Source organism: Coregonus lavaretus, assembly GCF_964263955.1.
Source record: "Coregonus lavaretus genome assembly, chromosome: 31".
In the NCBI taxonomy this organism is placed as follows: Eukaryota; Metazoa; Chordata; class Actinopteri; order Salmoniformes; family Salmonidae; genus Coregonus; species Coregonus lavaretus.
Genome location: NC_140018.1, coordinates 3,261,140 through 3,278,380, shown reverse-complemented (window position 1 = coordinate 3,278,380; position 17,241 = coordinate 3,261,140). Strand labels below are relative to the sequence as shown.

The 17,241-nt window shown below is 51.9% G+C and overlaps 1 protein-coding gene across 1 annotated transcript in view; it reads left to right on the top strand.

The window, feature by feature from the left end:
- Nucleotides 1–17,241, top strand: part of LOC311107036 (chromatin-remodeling ATPase INO80-like) — a 91,615-nt gene that overhangs the window by 32,993 nt on the left and 41,381 nt on the right. Inside the window, exons 22-26 of the mRNA XM_084149490.1 lie at nt 300–367; nt 1,465–1,558; nt 2,182–2,401; nt 10,447–10,590; nt 12,536–12,761. Of these exons, the coding sequence (XP_084005616.1) occupies nt 300–367; nt 1,465–1,558; nt 2,182–2,401; nt 10,447–10,590; nt 12,536–12,761 (752 nt within the window). The remainder of the gene's footprint in view (nt 1–299; nt 368–1,464; nt 1,559–2,181; nt 2,402–10,446; nt 10,591–12,535; nt 12,762–17,241) is intronic.

Below are 17,241 nucleotides of genomic sequence, written 5' to 3'. Positions count from 1 at the left end.
CTCTCTCTCTCTCTCTTCTCATTTCAATTTCAATTTAAGGGCTTTATTGGCATGGGAAACATATGTTAACATTGCCAAAGCAAGTGAAGTAGATAGTAATCAAAAGTGAAATAAACAGTAAACATTACACTCAGAAGTTCCAAAATAATAAAGACATTTCCAATGTCATATTATGCTTAAATACAGTGTTGTAACAATGTGCAAATAGTTAAAGTACAAAAGGGAAAATATATAAACATTACAATTGTGTTTGTATTTACAATGGTCTCTCTCTCTCTCTCTCTCTCTCTCTCTCTCAGGCTGCTCCAGGTTCTACTGTCTCCCTTCTCTCCTGATCACATCCAGCAGTCCCTCTTCCACAGGAAAGGTAAGTGACCCTTCATTCTTTCACTTCAGTACAGAGGAAGGAAAGGAGAAAGACGAAGATTCTTAGACTTGTGTTTAGAGTTAGCCCTCTGCCTCCTTGTCTAATGTTTAGAATTAGCCCTCTGCCTCCTTGTCTAATGTTTAGAGTTAGCCCTCTGCCTCCTTGTCTAATGTTTAGAGTTAGCCCTCTGCCTCCTTGTCTAATGTTTAGTTAGCCCTCTGCCTCCTTGTCTAATGTTTAGAGTTAGCCCTCTGCCTCCTTGTCTAATGTTTAGAATTAGCCCTCTGCCTCCTTGTCTAATGTTTAGAGTTATCCCTCTCTGTCTCCTTGTCTAATGTTTAGAGTTAGCCCTCTGCCTCCTTGTCTAATGTTTAGAATTAGCCCTCTGCCTCCTTGTCTAATGTTTAGAGTTATCCCTCTCTGTCTCCTTGTCTAATGTTTAGAGTTAGCCCTCTGCCTCCTTGTCTAATGTTTAGAGTTAGCCCTTTCTGCCTCCTTGTCTAATGTTTAGAGTTAGCCCTCTCTGCCTCCTTGTCTAATGTTTAGAGTTAGCCCTCTGCCTCCTTGTCTAATGTTTAGAGTTAGCCCTCTGTCTCCTTGTCTAATGTTTAGAGTTAGTCCTCTGCCTCCTTGTCTAATGTTTAGAGTTAGTCCTCTGCCTCCTTGTCTAATGTTTAGAGTTAGTCCTCTGCCTCCTTGTCTAATGTTTAGAGTTAGCCCTCTCTGTCTCCTTGTCTAATGTTTAGAGTTAGCCCTCTGTCTCCTTGTCTAATGTTTAGTTACCCCTCTCTCTCCTTGTCTAATGTTTAGTTAGCCCTCTGCCTCCTTGTCTAATGTTTAGAGTTAGCCCTCTGCCTCCTTGTCTAATGTTTAGTTAGCCCTCTGTCTCCTTGTCTAATGTTTAGAGTTAGTCCTCTGCCTCCTTGTCTAATGTTTAGAGTTAGTCCTCTGCCTCCTTGTCTAATGTTTAGTTAGCCCTCTCTCTCTCCTTGTCTAATGTTTAGTTAGCCCTCTCTGCCTCCTTGTCTAATGTTTAGTTACCCCTCTCTCTCCTTGTCTGATGTCTATGTTAATAAGACTTTCCTCCTCTCCTCAAGGTGATCATGAAGGAAGTTGTTTCTCCTTCCTGCGTTTCATCAATGTATCGCCAGCCGAGATGTCCAACGTCATGCTGCAAGGCACTGTGGTCAGGTAGGTGTCCATGGGACACTAGAGCTTGACTACCAGTTAGTCAACAGGGTCTGTGCATATTGATCAACATCTCAATGTTCACACAAATGTTAACAGTTCTAGAGTTAGCTATAAAGCTAATTACCATCTAGATTATGATTTGGAACTTTGCTTTGAGTTGTCTTAATCACACTTTCTTCTCTCCTCTCTCCTCTCTCTCCTCTCTCCCCTCTCTCCTCTTTCTCTCCTCTCCCTCCTCTCTCCTCTCTCCTCTCTCTCCTCTCTCCCCTCTCTCCTCTTTCTCTCCTCTCCCTCCTCTCTCCTCTCCCTCCTCTCTCCCCTCTCTCCTCTTTCTCTCCTCTCCCTCCTCTCTCCTCTCCCTCCTCTCTCCTCTCCCTCCTCTCTCCTCCCTCTCCTCTTTCTCTCCTCTGTCCTCTGTCTTCTCTCCTCTCTCCTCCCTCTCCTCATTCTTCTCTCCTCTCTCCTCCCTCTCCTCTCTCCCCTCTCTCCTCTTTCTCTCCTCCCTCTCCTCTTTCTCTCCTCCCTCTCCTCTTTCTCTCCTCTCTCTCTCCTCCCTCCTCTTTCTCTCCTCTCTCCTCTCTCCTCTTTCTCCCCTCTGTCCTCTGTCTTCTCTCCTCTTCCAGGTGGTTAGCTCTTTTTCTGTCCCTGAAGGAAGCATATCGGCTCCACCAGAGACGCATGTGGGGCCTGGAAGATGGAGAGGGGAATGGAGGGAGGATAGGAGGAGGAGAGGAAGATGGGAGCGGGAGGCCCAGGAGTCAATGTCTCTCTCGGAGGGGTCTGATCCTCTGGCTGGACCGACCTACTGCTTTCCCCAACACACACACCAGCACAGTGCTACAGGTGAGACACACACACTCAGCCTCCAGTCCTCCCTCTCTCCCTCTCTACTTTCTGCCAGTCAGCCTCCAATCCTCCCTCTCTACTTTCTGCCAGTCAGCCTCCAGTCCTCCCTCTCTTCCTCTCTACTTTCTGCCAGTCAGCCTCCAGTCCTCCCTCTCTCCCTCTCTACTTTCTGCCAGTCAGCCTCCAGTCCTCCCTCTCTCCCTCTCTACTTTCTGCCAGTCAGCCTCCAGTCCTCCCTCTCTCCCTCTCTACTTTCTGCCAGTCAGCCTCCAGTCCTCCCTCTCTCCCTCTCTACTTTCTGCCAGTCAGCCTCCAGTCCTCCCTCTCTCCCTCTCTACTTTCTGCCAGTCAGCCTCCAGTCCTCCCTCTCTCCCTCTCTACTTTCTGCCAGTCAGCCTCCAGTCCTCCCTCTCTACTTTCTGCCAGTCAGCCTCCAGTCCTCCCTCTCTACTTTCTGCCAGTCAGCCTCCAGTCCTCCCTCTCTCCCTCTCTACTTTCTGCCAGTCAGCCTCCAGTCCTCCCTCTCTTCCTCTCTACTTTCTGCCAGTCAGCCTCCAGTCCTCCCTCTCTCCCTCTCCACTTTCTGCCAGTCAGCCTCCAGTCCTCCCTCTCTCCCTCTCTCGCTCTCTACTTTCTGCCAGTCAGCCTCCAGTCCTCCCTCTCTCCCTCTCTACTTTCTGCCAGTCAGCCTCCAGTCCTCCCTCTCTCCCTCTCTACTTTCTGCCAGTCAGCCTCCAGTCCTCCCTCTCTACTTTCTGCCAGTCAGCCTCCAGTCCTCCCTCTCTACTTTCTGCCAGTCAGCCTCCAGTCCTCCCTCTCTCCCTCTCTACTTTCTGCCAGTCAGCCTCCAGTCCTCCCTCTCTCCCTCTCCCTCTCTACTTTCTGCCAGTCAGCCTCCAGTCCTCCCTCTCTCCCTCTCTACTTTCTGCCAGTCAGCCTCCAGTCCTCCCTCTCTACTTTCTGCCAGTCAGCCTCCAGTCCTCCCTCTCTCCCTCTCTACTTTCTGCCAGTCAGCCTCCAGTCCTCCCTCTCTCCCTCTCTACTTTCTGCCAGTCAGCCTCCAGTCTTCTCTCAAGCTCCCTTTTCTCTGGAACGTGATACCAAGGGCCTGTTTAAGCTGGTCCACATTCTGCACCTAAAGAACAAGAGGAGAGAGCTTGAAGCAGAATGTTGCTTCCTCTAGCTTCCCCCGGTCTTCGCTAACAACCTCAGTCTCATCCTACCTTCCCCAGGCTAATTCAAACAGTAGCAGACATATGTTCACCCTCTTAGGTTTCTCCTCTGGAATGTCTTCTCTAGAGCAAGGAAGGTATTGATCCAGAGAGAGAGATCTAGATTTGAGATTTAAGTCATTTAGCAGATGCTCTTATCCAGAGCGACTTACAGTTAGTGAGTGAATACATTTTTCATACTGGCCCCCGTGGGAAACGAACCCACAACCCTGGCGTTGCAAGCGCCATGCTCTACCAACTGAGCTACAGACACCTGGAGAACTGCTATAAACTTTGTGATCCGACTCTCACCAAGAGTGTTAGCATTTTTTTTCTACACAATGCAAAACTGCAAACAGTCAACTGGTTTCCAGGTGGTTTCATGACTCATAATATAATAATAATATGCCATTTAGCAGACGCTTTTATCCAAAGCGACTTACAGTCATGCGTGCATACATTTTTGTGTATGGGTGGTCCCGGGGATCGAACCCACTACCTTGGCGTTACAAGCGCCGTGCTCTACCAGCTGAGCTACAGAGGACCACGTCTCAGTATATAGACTCAGTGTCTATATAGCTCAGATCCATACTTTGTAGTCTCTCTCTGTGGCCTAACTCTCACTAGCCTGGGTTTGGTCTCTCAAAAACTCTAGCCACATCACTGCCTAGCCTTGCCAAATAATGACTCTAGCCACATCACTGCCTAGCCTTGCCAAATAATGACTCTAGCCACATCACTGCCTAGCCTTGCCAAATAATGACTCTAGCCACATCACTGCCTAGCCTTGCCAAATAATGACTCTAGCCACATCACTGCCTAGCCTTGCCAAATAATGACTCTAGCCACATCACTGCCTAGCCTTGCCAAATAATGACTCTAGCCACATCACTGCCTAGCCTTGCCAAATAATGAATCTAGCCACATAAATATTGACTTGCTGACTGAAGCAGAACCAGATTTGCATCCAGGCTCTTACAAGTATCTGAATCTTTCTTGACTGACAGAGCTAAGAGGATTCTGATCCCACTCAGTCAATCCTAGAGAGACCCAGACAGTCAGCCACGCCTAGAGAGACCCAGACAGTCAGCCACGCCTAGAGAGACCCAGACAGTCAGCCACGCCTAGAGAGACCCAGACAGTTAGCCACGCCTAGAGACCCAGACAGTCAGCCACGCCTAGAGAGACCCAGACAGTCAGCCACGCCTAGAGAGACCCAGACAGTCAGCCACGCCTGGAGAGACCCAGACAGCCAGCCACGCCTAGAGAGACCCAGACAGTCAGCCACGCCTAGAGAGACCCAGACAGTTAGCCACGCCTAGAGACCCAGACAGTCAGCCACGCCTAGAGAGACCCAGACAGTCAGCCACGCCTAGAGAGACCCAGACAGTCAGCCACGCCTAGAGAGACCCAGACAGTCAGCCACGCCTAGAGAGACCCAGACAGTCAGCCACGCCTGGAGAGACCCAGACAGTCAGCCAAGGCTAGAGAGACCCAGACAGTCAGCCAAGGCTAGAGAGACCCAGTCAGCCAGCCAAGGCTAGAGAGACCCAGACAGTCAGCCACGCCTAGAGAGACCCAGACAGTTAGCCACGCCTAGAGACCCAGACAGTCAGCCAAGGCTAGAGAGACCCAGACAGTCAGCCACGCCTAGAGAGACCCAGACAGTCAGCCACGCCTAGAGAGACCCAGACAGTCAGCCACGCCTAGAGAGACCCAGACAGTCAGCCAAGGCTAGAAAGACCCAGACAGTCAGCCAAGGCTAGAGAGACCCAGACAGTCAGCCAAGGCTAGAGAGACCCAGACAGTCAGCAACGCCTAGAGAGATCCAGACAGTCAGCAACGCCTAGAGAGACCCAGACAGTCAGCCACGCCTAGAGAGACCCAGACAGTCAGCCAAGGCTAGAGAGACCCAGACAGTCAGCCACGCCTAGAGAGACCCAGACAGTCAGCCACGCCTAGAGAGACCCAGACAGTCAGCCACGCCTAGAGAGACCCAGACAGTCAGCCACGCCTGGAGAGACCCAGACAGTCAGCCAAGGCTAGAGAGACCCAGACAGTCAGCCACGCCTAGAGAGACCCAGACAGTCAGCCACGCCTAGAGAGACCCAGACAATCAGCCACGCCTAGAGAGACCCAGACAGTCAGCCACGGCTAGAGAGACCCAGACAGTCAGCAACGCCTAGAGAGACCCAGACAGTCAGCAACGCCTAGAGAGACCCAGACAGTCAGCCACGCCTAGAGAGACCCAGACAGTCAGCCAAGGCTAGAGAGACCCAGACAGTCAGCCACGCCTAGAGAGACCCAGACAGTCAGCCACGCCTAGAGAGACCCAGACAGTCAGCCACGCCTAGAGAGACCCAGACAGTCAGCCACGCCTGGAGAGACCCAGACAGTCAGCCAAGGCTAGAGAGACCCAGACAGTCAGCCAAGGCTAGAGAGACCCAGTCAGCCAGCCAAGGCTAGAGAGACCCAGACAGTCAGCCACGCCTAGAGAGACCCAGACAGTTAGCCACGCCTAGAGACCCAGACAGTCAGCCACGCCTAGAGAGACCCAGACAGTCAGCCACGCCTAGAGAGACCCAGACAGTCAGCCATGCCTAGAGAGACCCAGACAGTCAGCCACGCCTAGAGAGACCCAGACAGTCAGCCACGCCTGGAGAGACCCAGACAGTCAGCCAAGGCTAGAGAGACCCAGACAGTCAGCCAAGGCTAGAGAGACCCAGACAGTCAGCCACGCCTGGAGAGACCCAGACAGTCAGCCACGCCTAGAGACCCAGACAGTCAGCCAAGGCTAGAGAGACCCAGACAGTCAGCCAAGGCTAGAGAGACCCAGACAGTCAGCCAAGGCTAGAGAGACCCAGACAGTCAGCCACGCCTAGAGAGACCCAGACAGTTAGCCACGCCTAGAGACCCAGACAGTCAGCCACGCCTAGAGAGACCCAGACAGTCAGCCACGCCTAGAGAGACCCAGACAGTCAGCCACGCCTAGAGAGACCCAGACAGTCAGCCACGCCTAGAGAGACCCAGACAGTCAGCCACGCCTGGAGAGACCCAGACAGTCAACCAAGGCTAGAGAGACCCAGACAGTCAGCCACGCCTAGAGAGACCCAGACAGTCAGTCACGACTGGAGAGACCCAGACAGTCAGCCAAGGCTAGAGAGACCCAGACAGTCAACCAAGGCTAGAAAGACCCAGACAGTCAGCCAAGGCTAGAGAGACCCAGACAGTCAGCCATGCCTAGAGAGACCCAGACAGTCAGCCACGCCTAGAGAGACCCAGACAGTCAACCAAGGCTAGAGAGACCCAGACAGTCAACCAAGGCTAGAGAGACCCAGACAGTCAGCCACGCCTGGAGAGACCCAGACAGTCAGCCACGCCTGGAGAGACCCAGACAGTCAGCCAAGGCTAGAGAGACCCAGACAGTCAGCCACGCCTGGAGAGACCCAGACAGTCAGTCACGCCTGGAGAGACCCAGACAGTCAGTCACGCCTGGAGAGACCCAGACAGTCAGCCAAGGCTAGAGAGACCCAGACAGTCAACCAAGGCTAGAAAGACCCAGACAGTCAGCCAAGACTAGAGAGACCCAGACAGTCAGCCAAGGCTAGAGAGACCCAGACAGTCAGCTACGCCTAGAGAGACCCAGACAGTCAGCCACGCCTAGAGAGACCCAGACAGTCAGCCAAGGCTAGAGAGAGCCAGACAGTCAGTCACGACTGGAGAGACCCAGACAGTCAGCCACGCCTGGAGAGACCCAGACAGTCAGCCACGCCTAGAGAAACCCAGACAGTCAGCCACGCCTAGAGAGATCCAGACAGTCAGCCACGCCTAGAGAGACCCAGACAGTCAGCCAAGGCTAGAGAGACCCAGACAGTCAGCCAAGGCTAGAGAGACCCAGACAGTCAGCCACGCCTAGAGAGACCCAGACAGTCAGCTACGCCTAGAGAGACCCAGACAGTCAGCCACGCCTAGAGAGACCCAGACAGTCAGCCAAGGCTAGAGAGACCCAGACAGTCAGTCACGACTGGAGAGACCCAGACAGTCAGCCACGCCTGGAGAGACCCAGACAGTCAGCCACGCCTAGAGAAACCCAGACAGTCAGCCACGCCTAGAGAGATCCAGACAGTCAGCCACGCCTAGAGAGACCCAGACAGTCAGCCAAGGCTAGAGAGACCCAGACAGTCAGCCAAGGCTAGAGAGACCCAGACAGTCAGCCAAGGCTAGAGAGACCCAGACAATCAGCCACGCCTAGAGAGACCCAGACAGTCAGCCACGCCTGGAGAGACCCAGACAGTCAGCCAAGGCTAGAGAGACCCAGACAGTCAGCCACGCCTAGAGAGACCCAGACAGTCAGCCACGCCTAGAGAGACCCAGACAGTCAGCCACGCCTAGAGAGACCCAGACAGTCAGCCACGCCTAGAGAGACCCAGACAGTCAGCCACGCCTAGAGAGACCCAGACAGTCAGCCAAGCCTAGAGAGACCCAGACAGTCAGCCACGCCTAGAGAGACCCAGACAGTCAGCCACGCCTAGAGAGACCCAGACAGTCAGCCACGCCTGGAGAGACCCAGACAGTCAGCGACGCCTGGAGAGACCCAGTCAGCCAGCCAAGGCTAGAGAGACCCAGACAGTCAGCCACGCCTGGAGAGAGCCAGACAGTCAGCCAAGGCTAGAGAGACCCAGACAGTCAGCCACGCCTAGAGAGACCCAGACAGCCAGCCAGACAGTCAGCCACGCCTAGAGAGACCCAGACAGCCAGCCACGCCTAGAGAGACCCAGACAGCCAGCCACGCCTAGAGAGACCCAGACAGCCAGCCACGTCTAGAGAGACCCAGACAGTCAGCCAAGGCTAGAGAGACCCAGACAGCCAGCCACGCCTAGAGAGACCCAGACAGTCAGCCACGCCTAGAGAGTCCCAGACAGTCAGCCAAGGCTAGAGAGACCCAGACAGCCAGCCTACCAGCAGGACAGCCAGACTCTCTGTAATCCCCTACTATTTCCCCCTTCTTGGATCCTGGTCCATTCCCATTTGGCACATGGACACTCTTTCCAATATCACTCTATCCCACTGTGATGGATCTTTCCAACATCACTCTATCCCACAGTGATGGATCTTTCCAACATCACTCTATCCCACAGTGATGGATCTTTTCCAACATCACTATCCCACTGTGATGGATCTTTCCAACATCACTCTATCCCACAGTGATGGATCTTTCCAACATCACTCTATCCCACAGTGATGGATCCTTCCAACATCACTCTATCCCACAGTGATGGATCTTTCCAACATCACTCTATCCCACAGTGATGGATCTTTCCAACATCACTCTATCCCACTGTGATGGATCTTTCCAACATCACTCTATCCCACAGTGATGGATCTTTCCAACATCACTCTATCCCACAGTGATGGATCTTTCCAACATCACTCTATCCCACTGTGAGAGATCTTTCCAACATCACTCTATCCCACAGTGATGGATCTTTCCAACATCACTCTATCCCACTGTGATGGATCTTTCCAACATCACTCTATCCCACTGTGATGGATCTTTCCATCATCACTCTATCCCACAGTGATGGATCTTTCCAACATCACTCTATCCCACTGTGATGGATCTTTCCCTGCATTTGGAGCTGCTAAGTCTCAACTCTTAGCTGACCACCAGCCCCACCTCACCACTGTGTTACCATTCAACCCTGGCTAGCCATGTCTTTACACACGCTATAGTCTGTTGACACATAACCACTGGGATTTCAACATTCTGTGGGCTAAAGGGATGTCTTGGCCAAATGGTGTCATATTTGGGGTTGGTTTACCAATTACCACAGGTCCTATTTGTAAGTCGCTCTGGATAAGAGCGTCTGCTAAATGACGTAAATGTAAATGTAAATGTCCCAGGCCCTGGAATGGAGAGAAGGGTGATCTGTTGATGTTCAGAACCCCACCACTAGATGGCACTGTGGGTCTGCCCATGTCTTATTTTTACATGTGGTCTGATTTTCACTCTTTGTGCTTTTAGTTCATCCCCCAAACTTGTTTTTGATATTATGTTTCATTACAGAGAAAATTGGTTGTCACATTTTGCAGAGTCATCACTTGCCGTTGACTACAATGCGTTATGAAAATGTGGCTAAAGCATGTTAGAAAACACTGCAAAATACTCCAACAAAATACTCCAACAAAATACTCCAACAAAATACTCCAAACCAACTCATATTACATCCAAATCCTGGTCTGAATGATGTCTCTACACTACATTATTTTATTTTGTATTCTACTGTCCCATAAATTCAAACAAGGATTTATGGCACAGTGGACATTTCTTTAAAAGGGTTGAGTGCAGAGACGACATTCAGAATGGGATCCTGACGTAATATGAGTTGGTGTGGAGTGTTTTCTAATAGGCTTTAGACTTATTTGCACATTGCATTATAGCCAATGGCAATTCTCTCTTTAACAAAACAAAATATCACAAAAAGGGTGGGGGGGGCTCAACACAGAAAGAGTGAAAATACAGCCACATGTAAAAATGGGTGAACTTCCCCTTTAACAGCGTTTTGAATGTTCACTGTGAACAAAACACATGTTGCATCACTCTCACTCACACACACACACACACACTCACACACACACACACACACACACACACACACACACACACACACACACACACACACACACACTTTGAACGTTGTCATATACATGTTGCCTAAAACTGCCAATGGGAAAGTATTATGTTTGGTTTATTGATTACTTGATCAATCTGGTCAATCGTTCTCTCTCTCTCTCTTTTTTTACTCCCTCCATGTTTGTCTCTGTCTCCAGGACCTGGTGTTCACCCGTCACAGACCGGGTCTGATGGGTCACTGTGATGTTCTGGTCCACAGTCGACACTCTGCCAACTCCACCACCCTACGACCAGGCCTACCCACACAACCACCCAAGTTCCTGCTCACCGCTGTGCCAAGGGTGAGTCCCCGGTGTGTGAGCGAGGGTGTGTGAGAGAGTGCTGTGTGTGTGTGTGTGGAAGAGAGAGCAAGGTAAATAAATATGTGGTCCAACAGAGGACAAACAGAACGCAGGAGACGTTTTTAGAAGTCACTGTTTGTTTAGAGTGCAGCTGGAAGCCACCGCAAGGGGGCCCTACACACACACACACACACAGAGAATACACACACATACACACACACACACACACACACACACAGAACACATGTTAGGCAGATAAGGCTGCTCATTGTTGCATGTTTCCAAAGACAACACATCCTCCCCCCGTCCCTTTCCTCGCTCGACCACCCAACCTGCTGCACTGTCTCTCTCTCTCTCACACACACACACACACACACACACACACACACACACACACACACACACACACACACACACACACACAGAGAGATCCTGCTGATTCACCGATCATAGCTTCCACATCAACAAAGAGACCTCGTTCCCTCCCTCCCTCCCTCTTCGTCTCTCTCTCTCCCTCCATCCATCTATCTTTCTCTCTCTCCCTTGTTCCATCCATCCATCCCTCTCTTCCCCATCCTTGGAATAACCAAAACACAGGGGTCAACTCAACTGTAGACCCTTCAGTCTGTGTACCATTCTGGGTTAATTAGTCGGACCATAGCAAGATCAAAGTATCCCCTAATCAAACTCTAAAGAGCTTGTGCCCACCGCTCTTTAGAGTTTGATTTCCCTCATGGAGTTGGCAGAGCAGAGACCCATGCCGGTGCCAGAGTGGCAGCACGTCCATTATTTATTATCACAGAGAACTAGGGCCTGTGACCCCGGCCTGTGACCCCGGCCTGTGACCCCGGCCTGTGACCCCGGCCTGTGACCCCGGTTGACCGTTGTAGCATAGCTTGCCTCTCGGTGCTGAACCCTGGTGTATTTTACCTGCCGAACCCTGGTGTATTTTACCTGCCGAACCCTGGTGTATTTTACCTGCCGAACCCTGGTGTATTTTACCTGCTGAACCCTGGTATGGAAGGATAATATCCTAATTCTGTGAGAGGCTGAGGGATTCTCCCTCTGTCAGTTAACTGGCTGTTTAGAGAAGGGGCACAGGATGGGTCCAGAGGGGGCACAGGATGGGTCCAGAAGGGGCACAGGATGGGTCCAGAAGGGGCACAGGATGGGTCCAGAGGGGGCACAGGATGGGTCCAGAAGGGGCACAGGATGGGTCCAGAAGGGGCACAGGATGGGTCCAGAAGGGGCACAGGATGGGTCCAGAAGGGGCACAGGATGGGTCCAGAGGGGGCACAGGATGGGTCCAGAAGGGGCACAGGATGGGTCCAGAAGGGGCACAGGATGGGTCCAGAAGGGGCACAGGATGGGTCCAGAAGGGGCACAGGATGGGTCCAGAAGGGGCACAGGATGGGTCCAGAGGGGGCACAGGATGGGTCCAGAAGGGGCACAGGATGGGTCCAGAAGGGGCACAGGATGGGTCCAGAGGGGGCACAGGATGGGTCCAGAAGGGGCACAGGATGGGTCCAGAAGGGGCACAGGATGGGTCCAGAGGGGGCACAGGATGGGTCCAGAAGGGGCACAGGATGGGTCCAGAGGGGGCACAGGATGGGTCCAGAAGGGGCACAGGATGGGTCCAGAAGGGGCACAGGATGGGTCCAGAAGGGGCACAGGATGGGTCCAGAGGGGGCACAGGATGGGTCCAGAAGGGGCACAGGATAAGCACTGATCTGTATGAATCACCCCAGCAGGAAATCTTGTTAACCCTGTCATATTTTCCTCTGTTTAACAAATTGTGGATTTTGTCGCATTGGAGTCATGAGCCCGGACCTGGGGTTGTGTGGCCAGCTGGCAGTTGGAATGAAACTTAATCAAATCAACATCGGAACACTTAATCAGAATGACAACATTGGAACACAATTCTTTCTTTTTTATTGCTCCTTAGGTAACGGCGGTTCCCATGGAGCGTTACTGTGACGACCGCAGCGCTGAGTACGAGTGGCAGGAAACGCTGGCAGGAGGGGGCATGGCCGCCAAGCAGTGCTTCCTGTACGGCTCCCCTGATCTGGCCTCTGATTGGATGTCCCGAGCCAACGCTTTCTACCCACGATGCCCTGGGGGAGTGATGGCGCTCTACCCCCGCCACGGCTGGTCCTACATCAGAATACCAGGTACGGAGACGCAGTGTGTGTGTCCGTGTGTTTGCGTTGAATTAAAACAGAGGAAACACTTTCGCTAGTCCTGCCGCCCTGCAATCAGACGACACATAATGTGTGTGAGGGGGGAACCCTCCTCTGTTCCCTACTCCCCTGTAGTGTGTGTGAGGGGGGAACCCTCCTCTGTTCCCTACTCCTGTAGTGTGTGTGAGGGGGGAACCCTCCTCTGTTCCCTACTCCTGTAGTGTGTGTGAGGGGGGAACCCTCCTCTGTTCCCTACTCCTGTAGTGTGTGTGAGGGGGCGAACCCTCCTCTGTTCCCTACTCCTGTAGTGTGTGTGAGGGGGGAACCCTCCTCTGTTCCCTACTCCTGTAGTGTGTGTGAGGGGGGAACCCTCCTCTGTTCCCTACTCCTGTAGTGTGTGTGAGGGGGGAACCCTCCTCTGTTCCCTACTCCTGTAGTGTGTGTGAGGGCCCTCCTCTGTTCCCTACTCCTGTAGTGTGTGTGAGGGGGCGAACCCTCCTCTGTTCCCTACTCCTGTAGTGTGTGTGAGGGGGCGAACCCTCCTCTGTTCCCTACTCCTGTAGTGTGTGTGAGGGGGGAACCCTCCTCTGTTCCCTACTCCTGTAGTGTGTGTGAGGGGGGAACCCTCCTCTGTTCCCTACTCCTGTAGTGTGTGTGAGGGGGGAACCCTCCTCTGTTCCCTACTCCTGTAGTGTGTGTGAGGGCCCTCCTCTGTTCCCTACTCCTGTAGTGTGTGTGAGGGCCCTCCTCTGTTCCCTACTCCTGTAGTGTGTGTGAGGGCCCTCCTCTGTTCCCTACTCCTGTAGTGTGTGTGAGGGGGGGAACCCTCCTCTGTTCCCTACTCCTGTAGTGTGTGTGCTGGAGCCTTAGCCCTAGTTGTGCGGCTGTGCTGTGAACCAGAGGATCTAGGGCCTGCCGGCTGTGCTGTGAACCAGAGGAACTAGGGCCTGCCGGCTGTGCTGTGAACCAGAGGAACTAGGGCCTGCCGGCTGTGCTGTGAACCAGAGGAACTAGGGCCTGCCGGCTGTGCTGTGAACCAGAGGAACTAGGGCCTGCCGGCTGTGCTGTGAACCAGAGGAACTAGGGCCTGCCGGCTGTGCTGTGAACCAGAGGAACTAGGGCCTGCCGGCTGTGCTGTGAACCAGAGGATCTAGGGCCTGCCGGCTGTGCTGTGAACCAGAGGATCTAGGGCCTGCCGGCTGTGCTGTGAACCAGAGGAACTAGGGCCTGCCGGCTGTGCTGTGAACCAGAGGAACTAGGGCCTGCCGGCTGTGCTGTGAACCAGAGGAACTAGGGCCTGCCGGCTGTGCTGTGCACCAGAGGAACCAGAGGAACTAGGGCCTGCCGGCTGTGCTGTGCACCAGAGGAACCAGAGGAACTAGGGCCTGCCACTCTGGGAGGGTAAAGCCTGTGGGAGAACCACCTCGGGTCACAGCTAAGCAGGACAGGGAAAGCCTGGGTCAGGGGTTCAGGCTGGGCTAACACAGAACCAATCTATCACAGTCCTGTCACTTCCAGAGCGCGTGTGTGTGCTAAACCTTAGCCTCTTTATGAAGCACACAAAGGCTTCTGGAGACCTGCTACGGTGTTTATCACAGAGCTGCTACGCTATGTCAGATCAGATGACTGATTTGTGGTGAGGGTTAGAGGTTTACAAAGACTTCCGCTCTCACAGACCTAGCAACCCTACACTTTAAATTATGATAACATCTCACTTTTGGTTTGGACTCGTATTGCTTTTATCTAAGTCTTCGGCCCTGGGAATGTGGTGTGTGTGTGTGTGTGTGTGTGTGTGTGTGTGTGTGTGTGTGTGTGTGTGTGTGTGTGTGTGTGTGAGAGAGAGAACAGTCTAAGAGCTTGTGAAGTTTTCGGGGGAAAGGACAAAGTGAGGAAGTTTGAAGTTTGACCGTCGGTCATTGTTCCAGTGATGAGGTAATGCTAATGTAGTGTACAGTACTGTGTGTGTTCAGCATGTGTATGTTCAGATAATCCATCCACCTGACAGGTGTGGCATATCAAGAAGCTGATTAAACAGTATGATGATTACACAGGTGCACCTTGTGCTGGGGACAATTAAAGGCCGCTTTAAAATATGCTGTTTTGTCACACAACACAATGCCACACGTCTCAAGTTTTGAGAGAGCGTGCAATTGGCATGCTGACTGCTGGAATGTCCACCAGAGCTGTTGCCAGAGAATTGAATGTTCATTTCTCTACCATAAGTTGCCTCCAACGTCGTTTTCGAGAATTTGGCAGTACGTCCAACCGGCCTCACAACCGCAGACCAGTAGTATTTCTGACTATAATAAAGCCCTTTTTGTGGGGGGAAAACTCATTCTGATTGGCTGGGCCTTGCTCCCCAGTGGGTGGGCCTGGCTGGCAAGTGGGTGGGCCTATGCCTGCCCAGCCTAATGAATTTATTTCAATTGACTGATTTCCTTATATGAACTGTAACTCAGTAAAATCTTAGAAATTGTTGCATATTGCGTTTTATATTTTTTCAGTATAGAATGTTAGAAATTACAATTATATATTTTTATTTTATTTTTTATTTTTAGTCATTTAGCAGACGCTCTTATCCAGAGCGACTTACAGGAGCAATTAGGGTTAAGTGCCTTGCTCAAGGGCACATCGACAGATTTTTCACCTAGTCGGCTCGGGGATTAGAACCAGCGACCTTTCGGTTACTGGCACAACGCTCTTAACCACTAAGCTACCTGCCGCCTAATTTCTATGTGTGCTGCTGCTGCATTGTGGGGGGTGTCGCCTAGGCAACCGATGACTCTTCTGCTAGTTTCTTGTTGGTTAGTGCTATCCGGGATCCTTGGGACATCCATACCCTAAACTCTAACCGTAATCATTTTTTTATTTGTAATTTTTTTTAGGGGGTAGATCAGCTTTAATATTGCAGATAGATTGTGACTTCCATCAATGTAATTGTCTGCATCACTTCCAATCCCCAATATGTTTTTCCCCCGCAAATACACTGCTCAAAAAAATAAAGGGAACACTTAAACAACACAATGTAACTCCAAGTCAATCACACTTCTGTGAAATCAAACTGTCCACTTAGGAAGCAACACTGATTGACAATACATTTCACATGCTGTTGTGCAAATGGAATAGACAACAGGTGGAAATTATAGGCAATTAGCAAGACACCCCCAATAAAGGACTGGTTTTGCAGGTGGTGACCACAGAACAATTCTCAGTTCCTATGCTTCCTGGCTGATGTTTTGGTCACTTTTGAATGCTGGCGGTGCTTTCACTCTAGTGGTAGCATGAGACGGAGTCTACAACCCACACAAGTGGTTCAGGTAGTGCAGCTCATCCAGGATGGTACATCAATGCGAGCTGTGGCAAGAAGGTTTGCTGTGTCTGTCAGCGTAGTCTCCAGAGCATGGAGGCGCTACCAGGAGACAGGCCAGTACATCAGGAGACGTGAAGGAGGCCGTAGGAGGGCAGCAACCCAGCAGCAGGACTGCTACCTCCGCCTTTGTGCAAGGAGGAGCAGGAGGAGCACTGCCAGAGCCCTGCAAAATGACCTCCAGCAGGCCACAAATGTGCATGTGTCTGCTCAAACGGTCAGAAACAGACTCCATGAGGGTGGTATGAGGGCCCGACGTCCACAGGTGGGGGTTGTGCTTACAGCCCAACACCGTGCAGGACGTTTGGCATTTGCCAGAGAACACCAAGATTGGCAAATTCGCCAATCAGATTTCTCTTCACAGATGAAAGCAGGTTCACACTGAGCACATGTGACAGACGTGACAGAGTCTGGAGACGCTGTGGAGAACGTTCTGCTGCCTGCAACATCCTCCAGCATGACTGGTTTGGCGGTGGGTCAGTCATGGTGTGGGGTGGCATTTCTTTGGGGGGCCGCACAGCCCTCCATGTGCTCGCCAGAGGTAGCCTGACTGCCATTAGGTACCGAGATGAGATCCTCAGACCCCTTGTGAGACCATATGCTGGTGCGGTTGGCCCTGGGTTCCTCCTAATGCAAGACAATGCTAGACCTCATGTGGCTGGAGTGTGTCAGCAGTTCCTGCAAGAGGAAGGCATTGATGCTATGGACTGGCCCGCCCGTTCCCTAGACCTGAATCCAATTGAGCACATCTGGGACATCATGTCTCGCTCCATCCACCAACGCCACGTTGCACCACAGACTGTCCAGGAGTTGGCGGATGCTTTAGTCCAGGTCTGGGAGGAGATCCCTCAGGAGACCATCCGCCACCTCATCAGGAGCATGCCCAGGCGTTGTAGGGAGGTCATACAGGCATGTGGAGGCCACACACACTACTGAGCCTCATTTTGACTTGTTTTAAGGATTTTTGTGTGATTTTGTTGTCAGCACATTCAACTATGTAAAGAAAAAAGTATTTAATAAGATTATTTCATTCATTCAGATCTAGGATGTGTTTGTGTTCCCTTTATTTTTTTGAGCAGTGTGTGTATATATGTGTGTGTATAT